The sequence below is a fragment of the Chanos chanos genome, chromosome 3, assembly GCF_902362185.1.
Source record: "Chanos chanos chromosome 3, fChaCha1.1, whole genome shotgun sequence".
Taxonomy (NCBI): Eukaryota; Metazoa; Chordata; class Actinopteri; order Gonorynchiformes; family Chanidae; genus Chanos; species Chanos chanos.
Window position 1 is genome coordinate 26,984,935 of NC_044497.1, and position 22,566 is coordinate 27,007,500.

At 42.3% G+C, this 22,566-nt stretch overlaps 2 protein-coding genes across 3 annotated transcripts; both read right to left on the minus strand.

Annotated features, from left to right (window-relative positions):
* Positions 1–590: 590 nt before the first annotated feature.
* On the minus strand, positions 591–15,187 carry atf7a (activating transcription factor 7a). 2 transcript variants are annotated; one of them, XM_030768645.1, is made up of 12 exons: positions 15,177–15,187; positions 9,951–10,022; positions 6,490–6,586; positions 5,379–5,509; positions 4,987–5,151; positions 4,490–4,647; positions 4,086–4,182; positions 3,787–3,906; positions 3,110–3,259; positions 2,645–2,833; positions 1,658–1,763; positions 591–1,487 (listed from the first exon to the last, which is right to left on the minus strand). In XM_030768645.1, exons 2-12 carry the CDS (start codon positions 9,996–9,998, stop codon positions 1,261–1,263), a joined length of 1,488 nt encoding a protein of 495 aa, XP_030624505.1. In that variant the 5' UTR covers positions 9,999–10,022; positions 15,177–15,187; the 3' UTR covers positions 591–1,260. The 2 variants fall into 2 exon arrangements, with proteins under 2 accessions (XP_030624505.1, XP_030624504.1); XM_030768644.1 differs by lacking the exon at positions 15,177–15,187 and having other exon boundaries at positions 591–1,493; positions 9,951–10,041.
* A 2,797-nt stretch (positions 15,188–17,984) lies between these two features.
* Positions 17,985–21,405, minus strand: asb8 (ankyrin repeat and SOCS box containing 8). Its single transcript, XM_030768863.1, has 4 exons — positions 21,338–21,405; positions 20,017–20,201; positions 19,823–19,927; positions 17,985–19,619 (listed from the first exon to the last, which is right to left on the minus strand). Exons 2-4 carry the CDS (start codon positions 20,143–20,145, stop codon positions 18,984–18,986), a joined length of 870 nt encoding a protein of 289 aa, XP_030624723.1. The 5' UTR covers positions 20,146–20,201; positions 21,338–21,405; the 3' UTR covers positions 17,985–18,983.
* Between the last annotated feature and the right edge of the window lie 1,161 nt (positions 21,406–22,566).

Genomic DNA, 22,566 nt, shown 5'->3' on the forward strand with positions numbered 1-22,566 from the left:
CAACCAGAATAAAAAACTAAGAGATTTCAAATAATGATTCAACATAACCACAGAGAGCAAATCTATTGCTGTCACGGCAAGAGAAAACAAACAAACAAATAAAAAAAGCCAAAAGCCAAAAAGAAAGATTAACAATGACTGGTTCTATAGCCATAATTGGACACAATGTGCCAATACAAAAAAAAAAAAAAACAAGATTAAAAGAGACAGTAGAAAAGTTGCATGCTAACAATCCAGATGTTAGTGTATCATACCATGAATCTGAAAATTGTTTGGTTCTGTTTTGCATTAACTGTACACGCACGCACACACGCATGACCACGCATCCGCACACATGCACTTGCTGATTACAAACGTATATAAAACAGATTATAAAGGGGTAAAAATGAGGTAAGGTCCTGGTGAAGTTCAGGTAAGGGATTAAACTTGGTCTCCTTAAATATGAAAACCTGCTTTAAAATGTCAAGGGACCATTTACAGAGTAAAATTCCTCAAACCCAAATTCTGATTCTTTTTTTATCCACATAAAAATCTATTTAAAAAAAAAGAAGAAGAACAAGAACAAGAACAAGACATTGCATTATTTGGTGTCAATCATAAAGCACAGCATCTCTTTATGTGAAAGAATGAATGTGCACTGCAGTGAGAAAACCATTCCAGCGGCATCAAGTGAAAGCACATACACCACTCAAGTACACTACGTCGACTACCAATTGATCATTAAAAAACCTGTGTGAAAAGCCAAAGTCCATGTTGAATTGTGAGTGTGTGTTTATATGTGCATATGACCATGCAGGGGTACTCGTGTGACGTGACTTCCACGTGCGGCAGGTCCAAGCGACAGTTCGACGACTTGGTGAGATGTACCCTTACAGTCCAGTAAAGATCAGGGAAAACATGGAAGGGTGAGGCAGAGGCAGGTAGAGAATTATGGGAGATTGAGTATGTTGGAGTCCAGCCCCTGTAGTCTATGGCATAGTGAACAGGAATCCCTCTTCCTCTTTCTCTCTCTCTCTCTCTCTCTCTCTCTCTCTCGCTCTTACTCTCTCTCTCTCTCACTGCTCCCAGTTCATTCCCAGAATGCTGCAGAGCTCCAGGCCAGAGTGTGACAGAATGACAACATGAGAGGGCTAGGGAGAGGGAGAGAGAGCCTGCTCTGTCTCCCCCTCGCTCCTTTCTCATTCCGCGTGCCCACCCCCCACCCCCCTCCCCAAAGCGTGTGCTGAGTCCCGTGCGGCGTGTTGGCGCTCGAGTCGCTCATCATCTGGCGGCGGGCTGGGACTGTGAGGCCATGATGATGTGGGACGGCCCGCTCTCGCTCCGCTGGCTGCCCATCCCCGCCAACACCGACATGGCCACTGCCTCAGCTGCCGCGCGGGCACTCAGCCCGTTGGGTCCCCCCGCGGATGAGGGGCTCGGGGCCAGAGAGCTGTGCTGGATGACGGGTGCTGGAGAACCTGTGGGCTCCGACACCTCTTTCACGCTCTCTTCTCCTGGGTGAGGGAAAGACCGGACATGAGTCAGTACTGAAAGACAGACACGGGTGTGAAGTGTATGGTGTGGTGTGTGTGGTATGGTGTGTATGGTATGTGTAGTATGGTGTGAGTAATATGGTGTGAGGTATGGTATGTATGGTGTGAGGTGTACTCTGACTCACCCAAGTAAGCACTCTTCTTCTGTAAGGTGGTGACTGGACAGTCTTTATGGGCCAACAACAGCTGTTTCAGATGAGCAACTTCATTTCGTAAGAGAGACACCTCATTCTGCCAAAGATACACACATACACAAAAAGAGAGAAAAAAAAATGTTAGAGAAAAGAGGGCTCTCTAAGTGTTTCTGAACCATCAGTGTTTCCCCTTGATTCAGTCAACAGTAGCATACCACCAGTGCAAGAATACACAACAATATCAAACCAAAGAAGTACATATAATATAATATAATATAATATAATATAATATAATATAATATAATATAACAAGTAAAATACTCTAGGATCAAATCATTTTTTTACCCTCAGATGTATTACTTGTGCTCTCTCATGTTAGCATTGTACAAAAGCCAATTTTCATTTTGTCCCCCAGGCCAGAACATGCACGAGACAGATACGGAGACATAAAAAAACAGGGCACATATAACTCGTAATGTAGAGGGACAGAGTCCGAAGGAAGCAGCTCATGTTACTAAGTCTACACAGTTAACAGGTCTACATTTCAGCTGTGAGGTTTCCTTCACTGAACTGTCTCTGATTAACTGTGACAAAAGGCTCACATTTCCATGTGTAAGCTAGTTTGGGAAAAGGACGTGTAACTGCCCCATTACAAAGTAGCTTTTACAATCAGTCAGATAAATAACTCCTTTAAAATGTTTAAGTGCCGACAGGAGAAGTGAATACAAAATAAATTGCTCCCACTTTAATTTTTCAGATGAGCTTATTAAAGCATTTTGAGAGGGAATAAAAAGGCCAAAGAGAGAGTTGGAGCACCATCTGGGAACTAATAGGAAACGGCTACACTGGATAGAGCAGTGATGCATTTTAAATGAGCTGAATATTGCTAACAGTAAGATTAAGAGGGGAACATCTGGTCGTCTGTATGTGTCTGTTAATTAAACAGCCATTCGGTGAGAGAGACTGAGAGTGACTCACAGACAGAGAAACGTTCATGGACGTCAGCTCCTCCGCTTTCTTTTCCAGAGAGCTGACCCACAGCTTGCGTTTCTGTCGGCAGCGTGAGGCCGCCGCCCGGTTCCTCTCTAGGAAGCGCTTCCTCCGCTCGTCTGGGTCGTCCTCCGTGGTCCGTCGCCGCCGGCCCCCGGTGGGCTGGGCTGGAGAAACCTGCACACACAGATTCAGAACGTAGGCGGCTCTGAGAAGTCAGCGGAAAAGATTATCTGTTTATACGGACTGGGTGATAGAGTTATGGACGTGAGTATTTGGCCTTTCAAAAATGGCCTTTGGTTTACTGTGCTTCTGAGTCCTCTCTTAACTCCTAAGTCTACTGTCCATACAACAGCATGTGGCCAAAAGAGCCTATTAAGGGCTTGAGAAGTAAACATCAAGGGAGTGCCGTGACTGTGCAAGAACACGTGTGTGTGTGTGTGCAGTGTTTACCTGGGGCTGCGCTGGGGAGGGAGCATCAGGGTGCTGCACTAATAACTGGCTTTGTTCCATTCTCTGAGGCACCAGGGCACTGGAGCCCATGGCCACGCCCACGCAGCCCTGAGCTGCAGGCGTCTGCTGGGACAGTGCTGCCTTAAGCCTCTGTGAGAGAAAAACAAAAAAACAAAAGTCATATTACAACATAATATTGCCCACAATACACCTACAAACAAACAATATATATGAAATTTAGTGTCCTTTTGGTTTTATTCAACTTCATATTAACACATTCTTCATTTGTGTGAAAGAGAGGCACAAAGAAAATTCAGCTGGTTTTGCTCTACGTATCTAAGATGGCTGTGTTAAACATGGAGAGTTCAACATTAGCTTGAGGGGGGTATTTCTGTTACAGGAGTGTATGAAATGTGGTAAGAGGATGGAAATGAGTCGATCTTTTTATTTGTGTGGTAACAGCACAGCATGGCGGCCCACGGCTTGTTTGTTGTGAAAAGTGGCACGTACGTGATGCGTCGCTGCATCACTATACCCACAACAGCAGTGAAAACAAGACACCAGTGAAGAGACAAGTGAAAACAATCGGCGAAGCCTTTTTTAAGGTACAACGTGGTAAGTGGAACTGGGCTTCCAGCTGGGTATTAATAAAAAAAAAAAATGGATATTTGTCTCACCATCTTAGCTTCAGAGTGAGCGTTATAGCCTGAAGGGGAAGATGAGCCGCTGCTGCTGCCCCCTAGTGGAGGCCCAGGGATTCCAGGAATGTTTGGTACCATACACATCGGCCTTGCCAACTACACACAACACATCAAATGCCATAGTAAAAGATATGAATAGTTATGGATCTGAGAAGCTACACATGAGGTGTGTATTAGGCAACACATCAGTTGTATCACTCAACTGGTTACTTGTTTTGTTTTATTAAAAAAAAAAAAAAAATAGACAACATGCAGTGTGTGTGAGGGTTTCTTACAGATATAACTGAAGGCATTTGCACAGGGCCTGGGAGCACGGGAACAGCCTGACCGTTAGGAAGGTGCATCATCATTGGATATGGACCCGTGGGTGATCTGAATGGACAGAACAGGACCAGTAAATAAGAGCCATGAGAGATGACCCGAACGAAACAAATAGCAGAGTTATAATTCATAAAAAAGAAACTACTTTTTTACTCCCTGCTCTGAAATGAGTATTCTTTGAGCTCAAGGGAACAAGAAAAAAACAAAAAGAAGGGAAAAATGAGTGACTGCTCATAGAACATGACCACACCAAACTGAGCAGAGACAGTGAGTCATGACTTCCTCTGAAGATCTCGTTTTTGGAGTGACGGACAGAATAAGTGAATAAGTGTTGCGTTTCCTGTGGAGCTCTGCTCACCCGAGCTGACGGTTGGAAGGCGGGGCCTGAGTGATGACGGACGTGGGCGAGGGCATGGTGGGCTGGAGGGCGTCGTAACTCAGGTGCAGGGGCAGGGATCCAGGCCGCACAATGGTGGGGGTGGGTGCCGAACTCACAGCCGGCTTAGGAGAAGAACCCTGGAGAAGTAACACACACACACGGTCACTTTCAGACATGCATGTGGAGTGCAGTTATGATATTCCTACAGTTCCATTTTTTTTAACACTTGGGAACAACTACAAACAACCTCTTCTAACTCCATAAAAAAAGCACATGGTTGCGTCCCATTAGACACCCTATTAGTGTGGTCTGAGGTTTCAGTTGGAGAGGTTTAATTGAACGTTGGCACGGATCCACGTGTGTTTATAGTTACCCTCATTAAAAGTCGTGTGACCGCTTTACAAACACTCGTATGGTTATAAATATTGCGTGTGGCTCTGGGACAAAGGACACACACACGACTCTGTGTGCACTACCTCTCTTTTGCTGGCCGGGGCCTGGTTGCTGTCCGACATGCTTCCGATGGAATCCGGGCTGTCGGGGGGAGAGGAGTCTACCTCCACGGGCTCCTCCTCCTTCACCTTCACATCCGAGGGAGTCTGGAGGCTCATGTCCAAGGCTGTGGAGTTAGGAGCCGGCAGCTGCAGCCAGGAGAGGAGAGGAGAAAAGAAAAAAAAAAAAACAAAAAACAGACACTATGAGGCAAAAAGAAGGAATACGGCAACCCTTCTCCTCCTTGCCTTTCCCTCCCCGAGCTCATTAATCCCCATTCTTGGCTCCAGACGACCCAGTGCTGTCATGTCTGGAGCAGATCCGACGCCATGACAACATGGACCCTCCACCCTTGTCTCTGCTGATGCTCACTCACCGGGTTTTTGGCCTTCTTGTCATCGTCTTCTTGGGCCTTGCGAAACTCCTGTTCAAAGGAGCTGGCCAGCTCATTGAACAAGCCCACTTCCTCGCAGTTCTTCAGGAAACGAGTGGGAGTTGGCGTCTGGTCTGGTGAAGAAAAAAAGAGAAAAAAAAGAGGGTGAAAAAAGAGGGATTTTCTACGCGTGGGATCTCTTTATTTATAACGGAGTACTTAAAAGAGACAAAGCCATAGACAGAGTTTAGAGTCCAGAGTTTAGAGTCCAGAGATCAGAGCTGGCCTGTTCATTTCAAAGCTCAACAACTCGTTCTCAAATATTTGAACTGACTGACTGAATCAAGAAAATTAATCAGATATCAAAAAGGAATCATTTCGGGATATGTTTTGAAAAGTTATATTGCACAGGAGTGATTAACGGAAGAGGAAGACGACTAAGACACCGTGACACCAATTTAATCATATCTAATTCATGTCTTCTTATTAAATCTTTATAAGTTGTAGACACACACAGACAGACACAGAGCAGATCATAAAGTAGTGTGTTTAAGAGGCGAGCGTGTGACTGTAACCATCCGTCGTGTTCGCCTGGTGTGAGAACAAAGAGCAGCAGCGTGTGGCATCCAGGGCACCATTAGCATTACTCATCAACACACAGAGAATGTAAACTGACAAAGAAAACAGGCCTTGCTGTGATCACAGCTAAACAACCAAACGGGCTGAAGATGCCGATCTGAAATAGGTGAGAAAAAGCCCTGAAGATGACGCGAAGATAACGTGAAGATAAGGCTATGTGAATGCCACTTTCAAACAACACCAGAATGTGAGCTGTACTCGGAGGTATTGACGTGGTGTGTTATGAAGTGGTCTGGCAACATTCTATACGATTCTTTTATAGAAAAGAAGGATGTCTTTCTGTTCATCCTAGAGTTGATTGTTTATGTACGCTACAACTGACAATAATGGCATTCCATGTTACATTTATACAATACAAGACACAAGTCTGCCAAAATATTACTGACAAATGTCACACAGATCAATGTATGACTTCATGACTGGCTGAAAGCAGCCGTGTTTCTGTTCAAGGTATTTTTGTTTTTGTTCATCGTACCTGCGATGATGACCGAGTCGGTTCTGGCAGGTCCAAACTTCAGGGTCAATTCGTGCTTGTGTTTGTGGACAGCAAGGTGGTCCTCATTAGTAAACCTCTGCAGTGGAGGACAGAGAGAAAGAGAGATAAAGCCAGAGAGAACAGTCACATGGGGACAGAGTGAAAGAGAGAGAGAGAGAGAGAGAGAGACATAAAAAGCTCCAAGGCAAATGAGAAGGGACTGTGAAAGAACAGATTTGTGTTTTGACTATGTAGGCCAGCAATGATGGAAATATTAACTTCCACTAAATCTGATCCAGTCCACTGTTTGACATGTAACAAACACATACAGTATTGCTATGGACCTCACAACAAAGACCATCAACAGCACGGTACACTGGACGACTCAAATTTAATCTCTGTGGTCTTTTTATAACCCCAGGCACTGCTCTCGCCCCCGCCCCCACGCGCACACGCACCAATGAATGAACCAGTGAACCTCAATGTTTCTTCCATGTGGGAACTGCCTTGTTTTTAAACACGTTTCACCATACGGGCTATAAACCTTCAATTTTTGTTGTTGTTGTCGTTGTTCCTGTTGTTGTTGTTGTTGTATCATACCTCAGCATTAAGTGTGAGATGATCCTGCAGGCTGACTCTAAGCCCTGTTGAAAGTCTGCGGAGAGTCCAAATTGCAGTGGGTTGGCCGTGTGTGTGTGTGAGGTGACAGGTGCGCGTGACTCGATATAGACCCTGAGGTTAATGCAAGAACGACCTGGCACTTCGCACGCGGAAGTCATTAGGCATATCGTGCCCGACGTTTTATTAGATATGCAAACTACTGCTCCCCGTGTTATACAATGACAGTCGTACGAAGTCATTTAACAATCCGCCCGACAAACACAAAGTGCAACATTCAATATCAAAAGGATCTATTCCCAAGTCTTTCACCAGGTCAAAACGTTTGAGGCCAAATAGCAGACAGAAGCAAGATAGTGTTGGGTTTCTGGTTAGGGACAACACACACGGCCTTTTACAGAGCATTTGACATTGTTCAAAATGTTTTTATTTCCAAAGAGGAGCAAATGTAAGAGGAGCTAAAGTCAAAGGTACAGCTCTGTCACACCTCCCGACACAGCCACATGCTCTGATCTCTCACCTTCACAACAAACCACTGTTTGCACTATCTTCGATACTCCGAAAACTGCACACACATGACAGCATGGCATCCCTTTATCAGTCTCTCTCTCTCTCTCTCTCTCTGAGTGGGTTTCACGTCTATAGGTGACTCAGTCAGACCTGTAGGAGGTTATAGACTCTGCTGTCTTCTTCATACTATTTCTGGTGTCAGGTCACAGTTACAGTTCAGCCGTGAGAGAGCGAGAGAGAGAGAGAGAGAGAGCTGGAGAGAGAGAGAAGTGGAAACACAGTCAAGTGTCAGGAGCTTATTTTTAGATGTACCAGCATCACCAGTCAAACAACTGCATGGCTGCCATGGTCTTCTCTGACACAGAGAAGGTTAGAGTCTCCGGGCGTGCTAGAGCTTGCTTCATACGCTAACAGATAACGAACGTTACACGCCACACACACGTCTGACATAACCAGATATCAGCACTGTTGAGAAATCTCTGACAGAGACTGCAATCATAACTTGGGTTTAGTTGATAAAAAAAAAAAACAGTTGTCATAAACGTGTGGGGAGAATAAGATGATGGTAGATTAACCTGAGCGAAACATATTATTCTAAACACAAACAGAGAGATCAAGTGCTGAGATGACCCAGGCAGACATATCTGTTTGGGTAAACAGACTAATGCAAATGGGCTTTTACTGTCTAAGTACTGTGTACTTCCACGTGGGAAAACACCCACATCTCAAGTCTACAGTTCAGTAACACCCTCTTCTTCAGTTCTCAGCTTCAGCTTCCTTTTTTTGCTTTGTTTGTTTTTTACCTCACGGGTTTGACTCCTGCAGCCTGCTGTTAGCCCTTCTGGGGGAACGTGTTATCGATGCAGTGACAGCAGCTAACACATGCTAAGGACTGAAACGCATTGGCACGGCAACCAGAAAGTCTCCAATGGCAACCAGCAGGGTCCTTTTTTTAATTTGTTTTTTTTTTCTCTCTCTCTCTCTCTTCTCAGTCTTCCTTTTGATGTGCCTGTTAGTCTTTCTGTTATAACTGAATGACAACCACGCAGACAGTTCACATAAGGACCTTATTCAGTGGAATTCACAGACTCTAGAGCCCACATACGCGCCGGGCTGACGCAAAAAGTATTTATATGTCAACAACAGCACAGCAGTGCACCGGAGCACAGCTCAAATCAACAAGTCAGAGTGACACAAACACAGTATAAAAAATATTACACATAATAAAAAGCATCCATGGTACGTTACAGCCATACAGTAACAGGTCAACTTTAAGTTTCACCACATTTCTTATGTACAAACTGATCAATAACTGCTTACTTATGTTTGAAGAAATAATTTGGATGTGTTTGGTTGCTGTCATAAAACAGGGAAATTATTATGTAGATATATTTGCCCTGAAAACAAATCCTGTGTTTTCTTCATCGTGCTCCTTCAGGATTGTTAGGAAGGAATTTAGCAAACAACATAACACAATCAATAATTAACTGAGAGTTCATGTTCTTCCTCAGAATGCGTAAACTTGCGTGGTTAAACCACACACCTATACGACAATACTGTCGAATGACGGTCGTACGGTAATGCAGGTTAGTGACGCTGTTCAGCTGAACACATACTTGTACGAACTTTCTCGCTGTGACTTGACACTAACTGGTGTTAAAAAAAAAAAACACATATTCAAAACAAAACCTCAAGCTAAAAAGAGATGTTCCACCATCTCGTCACACGGGCTGGGGTGTCTCAGTCACTTCCGCTTTCAGTCTTTAAGAGCCTTCTTTCACAAAACGAGGTCTTACACAAACCCAGTTCAGGGAGAGCGTACATTCAGGGTCTAGTCAAATCAGAGACGCCAACCTGGGCACACAGTCCGTTCAGAGCAAACTCAGACAGGCCGGGACAGTGAAGTCTTCACCTGATTACTCATCACCACAGTCAATGACTCAGAGCCAGAAAAGTCGCTGCTGTTGTTTCACAAGTGTTTTATCAGTACCCAGTCAGTGTGGTTAGTCCACTCATAGGGTGCTAGAGCAGTACTAACGTCAGCCTGCCAGTCACTAACAAACGTTACATGCTAACTGTCCTCCAGCACACATCGCTCTGCTATTGTAACCATACTATGGGACCAACTAGACAACGCACAATGTGAACATGGTTTCTTCTTGGTGACAAGACACAGTTAAATACAATGCCTATTTGGATCATAACAGCAGAGATGAAAGTAGAACGCTACACAGACAGACAGACAGACAGAAACACATACACCCACACACACCTCACACCCACCCATGCACACCTGAAACCTAAGATAGGTGGAGAGGGAATGCAGGACTTACCTGCCCACAGCCAGGAGCAGTGCAAACAAAAGGTCGGTCGTCCCCCATTTTTGCAAAGAGCTTGCAATGTAACTGTGGGAAAGCAAAAGGGGAGAACATAGTGGTGGGTTTAAAAGGTATTTCAAAAGACAGGCTTTTTTTTCTCCCGGTCGTTTCAAATGGCGCAAGGATGCTTCTCTAGTCGTGCCCTCAGTCAATGCAGGAAATAGAGGGTGTTTAAAAATAACATTGAGCAGGGAAGAAAACATGCACACACAGAGACACACACGCGCGCACGCTGCAAGCTGAAGTTTCCCTGGTGATACTTCCTTCAAACTGGGGGCATCTAGTTGACCAATGAAGAGCAGTTTCTAGATAAGAAGAAAACCCAGCAATCATACAAAGCCATGCCTCTCTCTCTCTTTTCTTTTTTTTTTCTTTTTCTCTTTCTCTGTGCTGCAACACCCACTTCTGTTACTCCTCCCTCTCCAGCTCCACCTCCATTCCTCACAGCGGCCTTGGCTACCTCTAAGAAGAGTGCTTTGCTCCTTCGCTCCTGCCGCTGAATGTCAGTTTCCACTCTGCACCTCCACTCTGCCTCCTAGCCTTTTCACCCCTTCGCTGAACTCCCGCACTCCATTCTACAGCTCAAATGTCGACACTGTGCTCTCTCTGACGCTCTATACTTCTCAGGAACGACAAACACTTTCCTATATCAGAACTGGCACCGGCACAGCTTGGACCAGTGAAAAGTCATCCGAACTGTCTAGTTCAGGGTTGTTTGAAATTTTCATTATGTATGTTTACAACCTTATATCAAGATACAAAAAAAATGCTTGTATTATTACAGTTAAGATCATTATGATAAAAAAAAATGAACAGCTGTGTAACCACGGTTCTGGTTGGACAAGCATTTCAGCCTCACAGTCGTGGTGTCAAATGTTTAACTCCAGGTTTGTGCTATTCCTTTCCTGTCCTCTCACAAGCCCTTACTAATCATTCACAAAAAAAAAAAATGTTTCAAGGGATCTACTATTTACATGTCATGTTGACAGAACCTGAGAATGTGTAAGTCACTATTTAGTTTCTCCAGCAACTGTGAATGAAGTTGCACTGACACAACATAAAAGCCCTGTTTAAATCTCCTACTAGTGTGGAAGAACTCCTCTCTCTCTCTCCCTAACAACCAAGCGATCCACGTGTGGAGCGGCTGGGAATTTTAGAAAAATAACATGTTCATTAAATTTAAATAGAGATTGGAAGGAGCATTAATGTTTCATTACTGCCCCCCCCCATCACCATCACCAACTCCACCAGCAGCATCACCGCACGGGCTCCCAATGACGTGAAGAGTTATACAACTTCAGCCCCACACCACCTCCATAAACACACACCCTCCACCCTCCACTCCTCTTTCTATAAACACACGTTCACCTGAGAGATCCTGGTTATCATGAGAGGCAGCTTAATGAGCCTGTACGGTAAGCGGAGAGGCTGGAAAGTTTCTTTCCACTCGCTCCGAAGGCAATTCCAGAATGCTAACGCTATACAGATTGAAGAGAGTAACAAAGCCTTTTTTTTGGTATCAGCTACCGTAGACAGGTCGTTGTTGCGAGTGCGCGTTCGTCACGTCCCGTCTAAGGGAATTACTCTTTAACGACTGTGGCTGTTTCCAGTTCACATGTGTCCGCTGATGGCTTCCACTGGCTCGGAGGTCTTTTGAGGAGTGGCGTGCAGAGTTGAAATTAGCAGCCATAGCTCTGTTTTCCATAAAGAAAAGAAGTGCATCTTGTTTGCCCCCCCCCCTCCCCCGCGGAGATCAAAGTGACACACAAGCTGAACAGCTTGATTCCTTGCAGATCTTACAGACTCTATGAGTACATTAAACTCTCCACGTCAAGGCTTTTTAAACTGGTTACAATCCCCACAGTCAATCTGGATACGCAAAGAGGGCCATTTACAAACCTTCTGTTTCGTTTTCTTGCTTTTGTTTTTTTTTTTTTTTCCCTACATCATTGTGAAAGTGATTTTGCCCAAGCAAAGTGTGGAGCTCCCAGACAGAGTTCACGGTTCATTCCTGCCAACCTATCTTATCTAACTGCATCCTGACCATCAGTCACACTGACAAATAATCAATTTCAGATGTATTTATCTCGAGTACTCCGAAATGTTTTTCCTGATACAGGTGGTAATACCTTCACATGGAATTTCACACTGCATGTCAAAAGAATAAAGTTCTTTATAGTAATATATACATTTCATATATATGTATATTTGTGTGTGTGTGTGTGTATATATATATATATATATATATATATATATATATACATATTATACACACACACACACACACACACACATATGGATAGACATAGATATATAGATATATAGATATAAACAGGCTTACAGCTGTGTACTGTGTACTGCATGCTGAATGGGAGTGTCTCCTAGCGCTGTCTTGAATCCTGTCCTAAACTCCTCATATCTAAATGTGGAGTGGATCACCCACTTGAGGTTTACAGTCACAGGTGATGTACAATAGTGGTCTCAGTGGCCCAGTTCCAGTGGGTCCAGTCTGGGAGGTGGCAGGCAGCATCCTGCCATTAACTTGGATTTCTCCTACTCAGCAGGTGGAGAGCAGCAGCGAAGCCCTGCTATAATCAGCCACGGGTGCGCACTGTTTGATGCTGCCTGCTAGGAAACTGACTAAACAAACTGTATTAATAGCTACCACTGCAGCCAAGAATGAGGAATCTGGAGCTTGAGTTGCTAGAGGGTAGGGGGAGACCCCACTAAAACAGAGAGAGAGAGAGAGAAGGAGAGAGAGAGAGAGAGAGAGAGAGAGGGAGGGAGGGAGCCACAAAAAAACAGGGAGAAAGACAGAGGCAATAGTTTGTGAATAGTATTTAGTACGACGCAAAGTCAAAGTGTGAGTGCTTTTGAGGTCGAAGTGTGTCAGTGTCAAGAGACGAGGTCTACAGGGTGTGTACTACAGTAAATATGGATTTATGCAACCCAAGTGAACTCAAGCTTTGGTATATGGAACAAATGAAACCCTATATCCATGTCTGCATAGCTGCAGTGTGCTCAGTGCTAAATCCATGCTGAGGCAACAGACAATACAGCACAATGCAAGACCCTGGGCTGTTCTGTACAATGAAACTGGAAACAATCTGGTCCTCAACGTCTTTTTTATTAAAGGGATCACTGGCTTCATTGTCATTTTATAGTGCTGTAACAACAATGTTATATACAACAGTCTTAAAAACGTGACATTTGATCTTCAGTTATGCACTACCACATAAAAGAGAGCAATTAGACCCTCTCTCTCGTGCCTACTGTAAAAAAAAAATGCAAAGAAACACACAGCAACAACCAAGAATGAAAGCTGAAATACAAGCTTGAACATCCATGTGAGAACCTAAAAAACCATAGAGCAACTGAACAAATGGCTCCTCACCACAGAAGCCTTGTCAATATAGTATGCCTTCAACATAACAGGGAAAAATCAATCATAATGTTACATTTTAAAGATGTATTTATTTTTGGTAACACGTTGTTGTAAATGAGAGCAAAAGATTTTTACTGCTACTTTGTCCTCTTCCTATTGTTAGACTGTCAAAAAATGGCGAGTATATCCGCGTAGTGATACAATTTTAAGATGCCCTCAGCGATGTGAAACAGCGATTTTCTAATAAAGTTGAGAGGTTATTTGAAGTGAAGGGCTAACGGGATGACCTAAATTCCAATTTACATATGGGATTCTCAAACATATGGTGGTGACAGGCATGAAGACACACAGATACAGGACTGGAAGCTCAAATAACAAGAAACTAATTACTCGTATGCTCCCGTTTCACTCCTAACATTATAACGCTGATATTTACGTAGAATTGGATTCCTAAATCCAGCGGGCACTTGAGTATACTTGGCTTTTCTTACCAAATTGCCAGTATGGAACAAAATAGCGATAAGAAATGTTTAAGAAATGTTTAACGAATGTTTGGTTCTTCGTAAACAAACCCGCTATCTTCCCACTCTGAAGTGCTGATGCTACAGGTTTTTGTTTGTTTATAAGTAAGAATCGTAGCTAAGCTCATGTGTGATCTGTTTCCTTGAAGTTAATAACAGATTTTGTAATTAGATGCAAATGTGTCGCGCACATTTCTCCAACAGTATGTAACCTCGTTGCAAAATTACAAAGAGGCAGATGCAGATATAAAAGAAAACAAAATCATGAATATTCTGCAGTGAGTAGTTCATCATTAAACAAAGTCATAGAAGGCAAGAGCATCCAACGTCCGATCGATTATGAAAAATCACTAAATTAGACTAATGGACTCGCTGCAAAATCTCGGAAACGACTTGAAACTGGTTCTGGAGTTATCGACGCCTATTTCCTTTAAAAGGTAACTGACATTTGAAACTTACACGCTTTGTTACAATCGTATTGCAACAACTAAGTCGCTATAAAATTGGTTTGCAAATATCGACTAGCCCTTGCTTCTTGGACAACTTGCTCACGAGTTAAGTTAGCTTTTGCTAACTTTCTCTTGAACACGCCAACTTCAAGCCCAGCCTTTTCCCGCATATGCCCGCCTTCCCCTCTAAAATATTTGCCATACTCACATCAATCAAATCTACGGCTTGCCGCTATGGACCACATCGATGTCAATCTGACTTAGAGTCTGATTGTCATTGGTTTACGGCGGTCCTACTCGAAAAGATGGAATTCACCACTTTTGATCGGGGCAAGAAACTTCCAATGACCAGGCCGCTCATAAACCATATCTGATATAAAGAAAAAGTATGCAGCGCTCTGGGACGATTCAAACTCCACAGCAGGTAGAATCTATGCCATGCCAGTTCATGTTTAAGAGTTCGAAAACATTCTTTCACCAAGTATAACATCTCAGAACTCACGCGACTGATAGCACGAGCGTAAAAAAATTTAGAGCACAGAAAAGACAACGTAAGAAGTTAGTTTGCTAACTTTAAGTTAGCCTGTCAATAGCGTAAGCAGTTAGCTCGCTAGCTCGATAGCCGTGTAGGCTAACTATCAGGCAGCATATGCGTAGATCTCGGTGGACCTTAACAGTCTGACAACGCCATAGTAGTTTCTTAAAATAACTTCAGTAGCTAATATACGAGGTGATTCGACTGTCACGTATGCTACATTTGCTTTGTTTCAAATAGAGTTACTCGTGAATTTCAGATTTGACAGTAGTAGAATGTTTACAAACTCACCTCGGCGCCCCACTCTCCCTCTATCCTGTCTTCTCCCTTGGAATCTGACACTCCCCTCCTCCGCGAAACATCGCGAGATATAACGTCCACCCATACATTGGTTGATCTGTGATCTGAAGGTGTGAAATTTTATCTCCGCGGGTACAAAAGCTGTAGGCATTTTTAAAATGTAGTTGTCACAGTGCACAAATTTGTGGATATTTATTTTGAACATATTTTTAAGATTTTAATCCGGGTCATATTTCAGTTTTTTCTAGCGTCTCCAGAGGAGTATATACTATATGTTCTGATCTATGGTATGAGCTATACCAATCTACCATGTTCGAGTCCCTCTCTGTTAGAGGCTGTAGTCACACAATTAGTCATGAAATAAAATTACGTACACGTGAAATAAATACAAATAAGGAAAGAATAAAGTAACTGGAAAAGTAAATTGTCTTACTAAACCTTGTTTTAGTAAATGAGTCTTTAGTAGACTGGTCTGAATGAAACAAATGTTGCTAAATAAAATGAATAAAATAATTTTAAGAATGAAACAGAACTTTTATTGACCCATAATTCACCCCTGTTTTTTGTGATTAATGTTATTACACTTGTCCCATTCATATCATGCTAACTCTAGCACGTTTTGTGTGTGTGTGTGTGTGTGTGTGCGCGCGCGCAAGCTCAGCTTTGGACGGTCTATAAACAATCTTTTTTGATGGACAACTAAGTGATCCACTGTCAGTCCCTTGGAATCACTGGAATAACTTTACTGTCGTCCTATCAAAAGATGTTTACATAATAACTGGACACCAAAACATTCTTTAGTTCTGCAAATGACACATATGATATCCAGACAACAGTGACTAATTAACTGTGTTTTGTGTAGAAACATGCTCTGCATTTTTATGTTTTATTTTTGTAACACTGGATTTGCAGTGGTGTGGTTAAGGAAAGATAAAAATGAATATAAAGTTTTATAAGAATCACTGTTGACAACATAACAAAAAATGGGGAGAAAACTTCAAATTGACCATTGTTACTCAGTTCTGCAGACAGCGATTTCTCAGCTCAGTGACTTAGTTTGAAAATGATGTTCTTCCTCTTTCTGTATCCCAGGTTGATGTTCAGGGAAGCTGTATCTTTAATTATGTATTCTGTTCCAGAGAGCAGGTCTTGCATAATTGTCTGCTTTGCTTCAAACCAGAGAATATGAAGCACTGCTTTCAATAGAGGTATTATGAAGGAGATGGTTTTACCAATCAAACAATATATATTTTCCCCTCTTTATTTACAAATGTATTAATAAATATGAATAAATGAACTAATGGTATATGTCAAGATTTCATCAACTGTTCTACTGAAGCCAGTACACAATGAATAGTCTGTGTAATTAATGAAGTAATGTGTAAGTAAGTATGACACATACATGTATGAGAACTTTCAATGTCTGGGATATACCTGCTGTAGAGAATAGAGAACAGGGAACAGAGGAAGGTGGAAGGGAGAAGGGTTTTACTCAGTCCCACTGTGGTTTCCTTCCTAAGAACTGGAGTCACTTTTTTTTCTCCCTTTAGATGCACATCCTGTGCTTAGAGGACAAGCTAAAATAAAGTTAGGAGCACAAACAAAAGCGATTCTGTTCACTAAACAAAGGATTCTGTCAGGAGGTATTTTTTTTCCTTTTCATTTGTGTCTGCAACAGTTTGATCATGATTGTGCCTATACAGGACATACATTGTATATTTTTGAAAAGAGAGATTTTTTAGTCATATACTGAAGACATGTAATTGGGGAAAAAGCAATTCATACCTAAAGAAGCTTTTATTTCCCAACCTCCCAGCTATACTGTACTGCTGTAGAGTATAACAAATTAAACTGTTTTCTCAAGAACAAATTCCAGGGAATTGTTATTAACACACTAACTTAAACTAAATACATCAAAACTGCTCATTCACTGAAATAGATCTTTGATAGATAAACATTTTGACTAAGTATTGTATGGCATTTGTACAACTGATTTACAACCCTGTGAATATTCAATGAAAATGTCTTTAAAAGAAAAGAATATTTTCATTGCGATCTAGCGTACGAGATTAAAACCACAGTGATTGCAAAACGCCTTTCAAAGTTATCAAAGTTATGGTTTGGGTCGCGTTCTGCTTGGCTTGGAAGTTGCTGTGGATACAAGCATCTGCTAAATGAATAAATGTAAAGTTATATATGTAAGTTCCAGCATCCCATTTTAACTAGCGGATTGTTATTTCCTAGAGAAAATGACTGAAATTTCAACCCAAGTAAGAGTGTAGGACTACAAGGCATCAAATTCAACCTATAGTTTCTACGCCTTCAGGCATTGCACGTGAAACTACAGTATAGCAATGAGATTGTACTATTGTACTGTACTAGAGCCCTCTACTGGTCAAGATAGGTCATTACAAGAATACAACCCTCATGACATTGCCTGTTTAATGTTCCACACGAAAAAGGGGTACAAGCTGCGACATTACAACTCCAGAGCAGTAATTTTTGAATAACTAGGTTTGTATGTATTGCTTAACTGACAAGAAGTGAAATGATTCAGTTTTCAGGGGGAGCTGAGGTAGTACCTTAGATCATGGGATGTGAATGTTTCTCAAAGGCTTTGGTTTTCCTCAAGATACTGTATACATGAAATAAACCTTTACAAGCAGAACAATGAGGACTCCGGGGAATGTCTTGTGAGTGATGAGGAAAGGCTTTTACTTGTTTGCTGCAGTATGAGAACAGAAAATGCACTTTTTGATTGGCTATACACCAAAAAAATGTTCAGGTGAACTCTGAAAAGTCATATGTAATTATTTTAAAAACAAGCAACTGTACAAACATACCAAATAAGAGGAATAAGAAAAAGGAGTGGGGAAAAAAAGGAGTCACTTGATATCACAGAATGCTTATGAATAATAATTCCATATTTTGGATCACCCTCTGTGAGGACAATCAAAACTGGGAATAACCATGCCATGTGTTAAACAACTGGTTAGTAATTACATGATGAAATCAAGAAATAGTCATTTTCAAACACTCTAATTATATTAGGAATATGAAACGTACTGACTCACTGTAGTGTTAAAGACAGTGTTCACGAACCCTTACGTCCTTATCAGCACCAAAGAAAACATAAGTTAAAACCTGAACAACCTGTCACGTACGATCTGCTTAAAACAACTGAGCTATTCGTTTTATGTCAAAAAGGATCCACTCTTCCTCATTTCTGACTAAGCACTTATCCTCTTCAGCATAAAAACAATCAAAACAAAAATATACTGTGTTTATATAAATGTATTTATCTTTAACAATCAAGCAGCTGAAAGATTTTAATTCAAGTGCTTCACACTATTTTTGACATCCTATTAAAACTGCTGTTTTTCAAGAGTTCAGTGTTGTCACTTTGCTATCAGTGATTACTGTTTTATCCAGCAGAAGATTTTACATGGGTTTTATAGTAATGCCAATTTGAAATACATATCCACTACTTCTTGCGTGGTATGTAAAACAGCTATTGACCCCTCTCTCGTCTTATTCATGTGTGTCTGGAGTTATGCTGCGACACAATTCTGATCCACTGATCCAAATCGCTGAGAATACAAGAGCGAAAAAATAAACTTGGTGCACAACAGAACAATCAAGTAATTCATTCACACACACACACACACACACGTTACTGAACAACAGATGGGCCTGAAAGTCACAATCTTTCACGACAAATCACAATCAATTCTTGTGTACATGGTTGACAGCTACCTCCTTTGTTTATCATCCCCTACTGACAGTTCTGTCTCAGCATCAGTCCCTGAGAAGCACGTACTCTTTGACCGACTCAGGGAGTGGGAGCTGTTTGACAGCAGTGGGGAGGTACTGCACCCCCAGGCTGTCACGCACAGTGTAGCGTGCCAGGGCACGCAGAGAGGGCGGCTGGGCCACCATGCTGGTCAGACGGGCGAGGAGCTGCGGATCTTTGCTGAGCTCTCGGGGGAGAGAACCATCGGCCCGCCGGATCTCGAACCTCCCCGCGGCCCGGCACAGGAGCTCCAGGCACTCCTCCTCCTGCTCTGTGCCCAAGCCCCGGGCGAGTAGGGCCACCAGCCGGGAAATAGGCGTCTGACCCTTCAGGTTGGTGACATGGACCTGGGCGCCGTACTCCAGCAGCACGCGAACGCTCTCCAGGTTGCCCTTCATGGCAGCCCAGCTAAGTGGCGTGTCGTTGTTGTAGTCGCGGGCGTTGGGGCAGGCACCGCTCTCCAGCAGGGCTCGGACGCACTCCGGGTTGTCTTTGAAAGCAGCCCAGTGCAGGGGGGTGTCCTTGTTTCCGTCTAGTGCATTGGGCTGCGCGCCATACTCTAGCAGCAGCTCCACACAGCCCTCGTCTTTCTCTGCTGCGTAGTGAAGCGCTGTGCGGTTATAGCCATCCAAGGCATTCACCTACCCAAATAAATGCCAGATGTTAAACATGCACTTGGAAGGAACCAGACAAAACAAGCCTTTGTTTAAAACCACACGGCAATGCTTACGGGAATGCTCCACATAACCAAATGTAAGCTTACATTGTTTATAAATGAACAAGGGGGGAAGATTATCTGCTAAATCAAATTTGCAGTAATACAAGCGGGTCAAAAGTGTCTTACCTCTGCACCTTTCTCCAACAAGAGCTCCACGCAGTCTGCATCGGCAACCATACAGGCACAGTGCAATGGTTTTAGAGTGCCGTGCATCCTGTTTACATCTGCCCCCTAAAAAAGTTAGAACTCGGGGTCAATCACCAGGCTTTATTCCCACATCATCCTGATAGTATACCTGTGCCTTTATTGACGCGACTTACCCTGCGTATAAGATCCTCCACATTGTCGTGTGGGAAGGACCGGATGGCTGCAATGGTTCGGATAAGCCGCTCAGACAGTGAGTATTTACTCTGAATACTCTGCATAATGTACCACATAGTAGAGCTCATGTGGAACGGAAGAACATTGCACCCTTGCCGGGTGACACAACACCACAAAGAGAAAGCTGGAAAAAAAGAAGTCAGTATGTTTAATTGTACAGAGAGACGCCATTTGTGGCTCGCAATAATTTTAACAGTGTTAAAAACAATGCTGTCAAGGGAGATCTGGGTAAGCTTAAAGTGTTCTGCCAAATGTAAACACTGAAAATAGTTTCTGACGACACAGGCAGCCTAATATTTCCTCTTCAACAAGTGTAACATTACTGTCTCACTATGTACCCAGAGACTGCGTCATATCCATTCTTTGCTGTGTACAGCATTGTTTTCTCCGTTAACTTCACCTTAGTCTGGGGGGCGTGTAAGTTGAAGGGCTGCAACCCGGTGTGGCCAGGTTATGGTTTACGAAAGGTATAACTGAAACTAAACATTACAATATTAAAAACATTTATATTCATTTATTCTGAAATTGCTAATAGTTGCCTCAGTCAGCTTAATTTGGTACACTGTCGGTCAGTCAATTATACTTAACTAGAGCAACGGCCAAAACTAGACGCAGCGACAGGGTGAGACATAAATCAACAAGGTATATCTTTTCTTTTTTTTTTACTTAACTGACAACAACCAATTACTTAGATAGTTGTTATAGCTAGCATAAATTCTCTCACATAAATCAAAATAAGAACATCTAAATGTTACCTATTCAGCGCTGTTCACAGAGCAGAACAGTGCACTATGTAGAGTACAAACGGATAACCGCAGAAGAGCTCGTTAGCTAGATGTCAAACCGGCTAACATTTAACTACAGGCAGTATTGCTAACTAATTACCACTACCAACGTCCGAATGGCTTCTTGCTGTCCAAATACAACAGGACTCCAGGAAACAGTTCAATCAATGCCATCGTGTAAGCGACGACACTGGAGCTAAAATGTGTCGAACGCTTTCTCATTAATTAGTTAGAATCAAGCAATTTCCAATTTTGAGCAAGCTACCATACCGCTGTAGAATTATATGATTTGTTGTGATAGATAACGCCTGTCGAGGCTAGCTAAGCAAACCTCAGCTAGACGTCTTCAACTGGGAAAATATGACATCTTTCTGATCTGAAAATCCCGACTGTTTCTCTTAAACAAAAAAAATCTATCGAAAAACCATTTGAATTGTATGATATTTCTCTAATACTTCAGTGTCGTGATATTTACCTTCTCGTAATCCGACGGAAAGCTTAACTTTGCTGCAGACACCCTTCTTTTGCCTGCTCAACAAAAACATACAGACGCCATTAACGACAACGTCATTGCTACGACATGTGCTGGTCACTAAAATATGGAGACCAATTTATTTTTCGGCAACCAAACTACTTGTGTTTACTTTGCAAACGTATTGTAATTACACCACGTTAGACAACTGCATCTTTATTATTGTTAGTATTATTTTTCGTACTGCTGCTATCATTCCATACATAGCATGCCAAAGGAGTGCACTTCCAAATATAGAGGTCAACAACGTAACATGGGACGCACAGGAAGGCTACTGTAAGTGGTTCACATGCTTTTTTAGTTGCAATTGAGAATCTCGAATTAACAAACACATCGTCTTCATCACCATCAGAAAGCTTCTTTCAAACAAACGGTATGAAGAGAATAAAATGTATTACTAAAGAGACAGATGTCTATGACTGAGATGGGAGAAAATAGGCATTGTTCAACAGTTAATCATAAAGGCCTTTAGCCGAGACACGCAGAATGAACCGCTGCTGGTAACGCCACCTAACTCCAGCAGCTGTCAGTCAAGACAAAGCACCTTGGCCGTATGTCCCATATTTCCCATATTTTTCTGTTGTTACTGTAAGATCATTTGAAAGATTACTGACTGTTCTTTTTGGCTATTTTGGCTTTTTTTCCCCCCACAGGAATTTCAAGTCTGCGATTGGCACCTACGACTTCAGATCATAGTATAGTTAACTGTTTTTATGTGAATTTTTGGGACAGCTTTCCCCATGTCCCATAAATGTTGCAGTGAAAACGTGTGTGACTGCTATTCAAGTCAATATCCCTTTAAAAACTATTGTGTATCATGGTATTACTCAAGTGCTGGTTACCCTTGCGTTTTCCATTGCTGTAAAAGATGGGTGACACACACACACACACACACACACAAAGCACAGAAACTCTAAGGCCAAAACAAAATAATTTATTTTCTTTTTGTGACATTTTTTTCAGACTGCTAGAATTTAGTGTCTCAAACACTCTCACTCCGCTGCTATATATTCTTCCCTTTGCCACACCACCCCTAAATCAATTAACAGAAATAACCCAAACATTAAAGAGAAAAAAAATGCTATTCCTGTAGATTTTTGCAAGCCTGTCAACATCAATACCTTTATCTTATGCTTCTAAAATGATTTCACATTACATAACAGTAAGAATTT

Excerpts from the sequence above, each read along its gene's own strand:
- atf7a (XM_030768644.1), bottom strand. The coding sequence starts at position 9,998 with ATGGGGGACGACCGACCTTTTGTTTGCACTGCTCCTGGCTGTGGGCAG. Across the intron at positions 4,648-4,986 it reads CCCCGGCCAGCAAAAGAGAG|GGTTCTTCTCCTAAGCCGGC; the intron begins GTAGTGCACACA and ends TTACTTCTCCAG. Across the intron at positions 2,834-3,109 it reads CCTCCCCAGCGCAGCCCCAG|GTTTCTCCAGCCCAGCCCAC; the intron begins GTAAACACTGCA and ends CTGTGTGTGCAG.
- asb8 (XM_030768863.1), bottom strand. The coding sequence starts at position 20,145 with ATGAGCTCTACTATGTGGTACATTATGCAGAGTATTCAGAGTAAATAC. Across the intron at positions 19,928-20,016 it reads TGGAGGATCTTATACGCAGG|GGGGCAGATGTAAACAGGAT; the intron begins GTAAGTCGCGTC and ends TAACTTTTTTAG. Across the intron at positions 19,620-19,822 it reads TGTTGGAGAAAGGTGCAGAG|GTGAATGCCTTGGATGGCTA; the intron begins GTAAGACACTTT and ends TTATTTGGGTAG.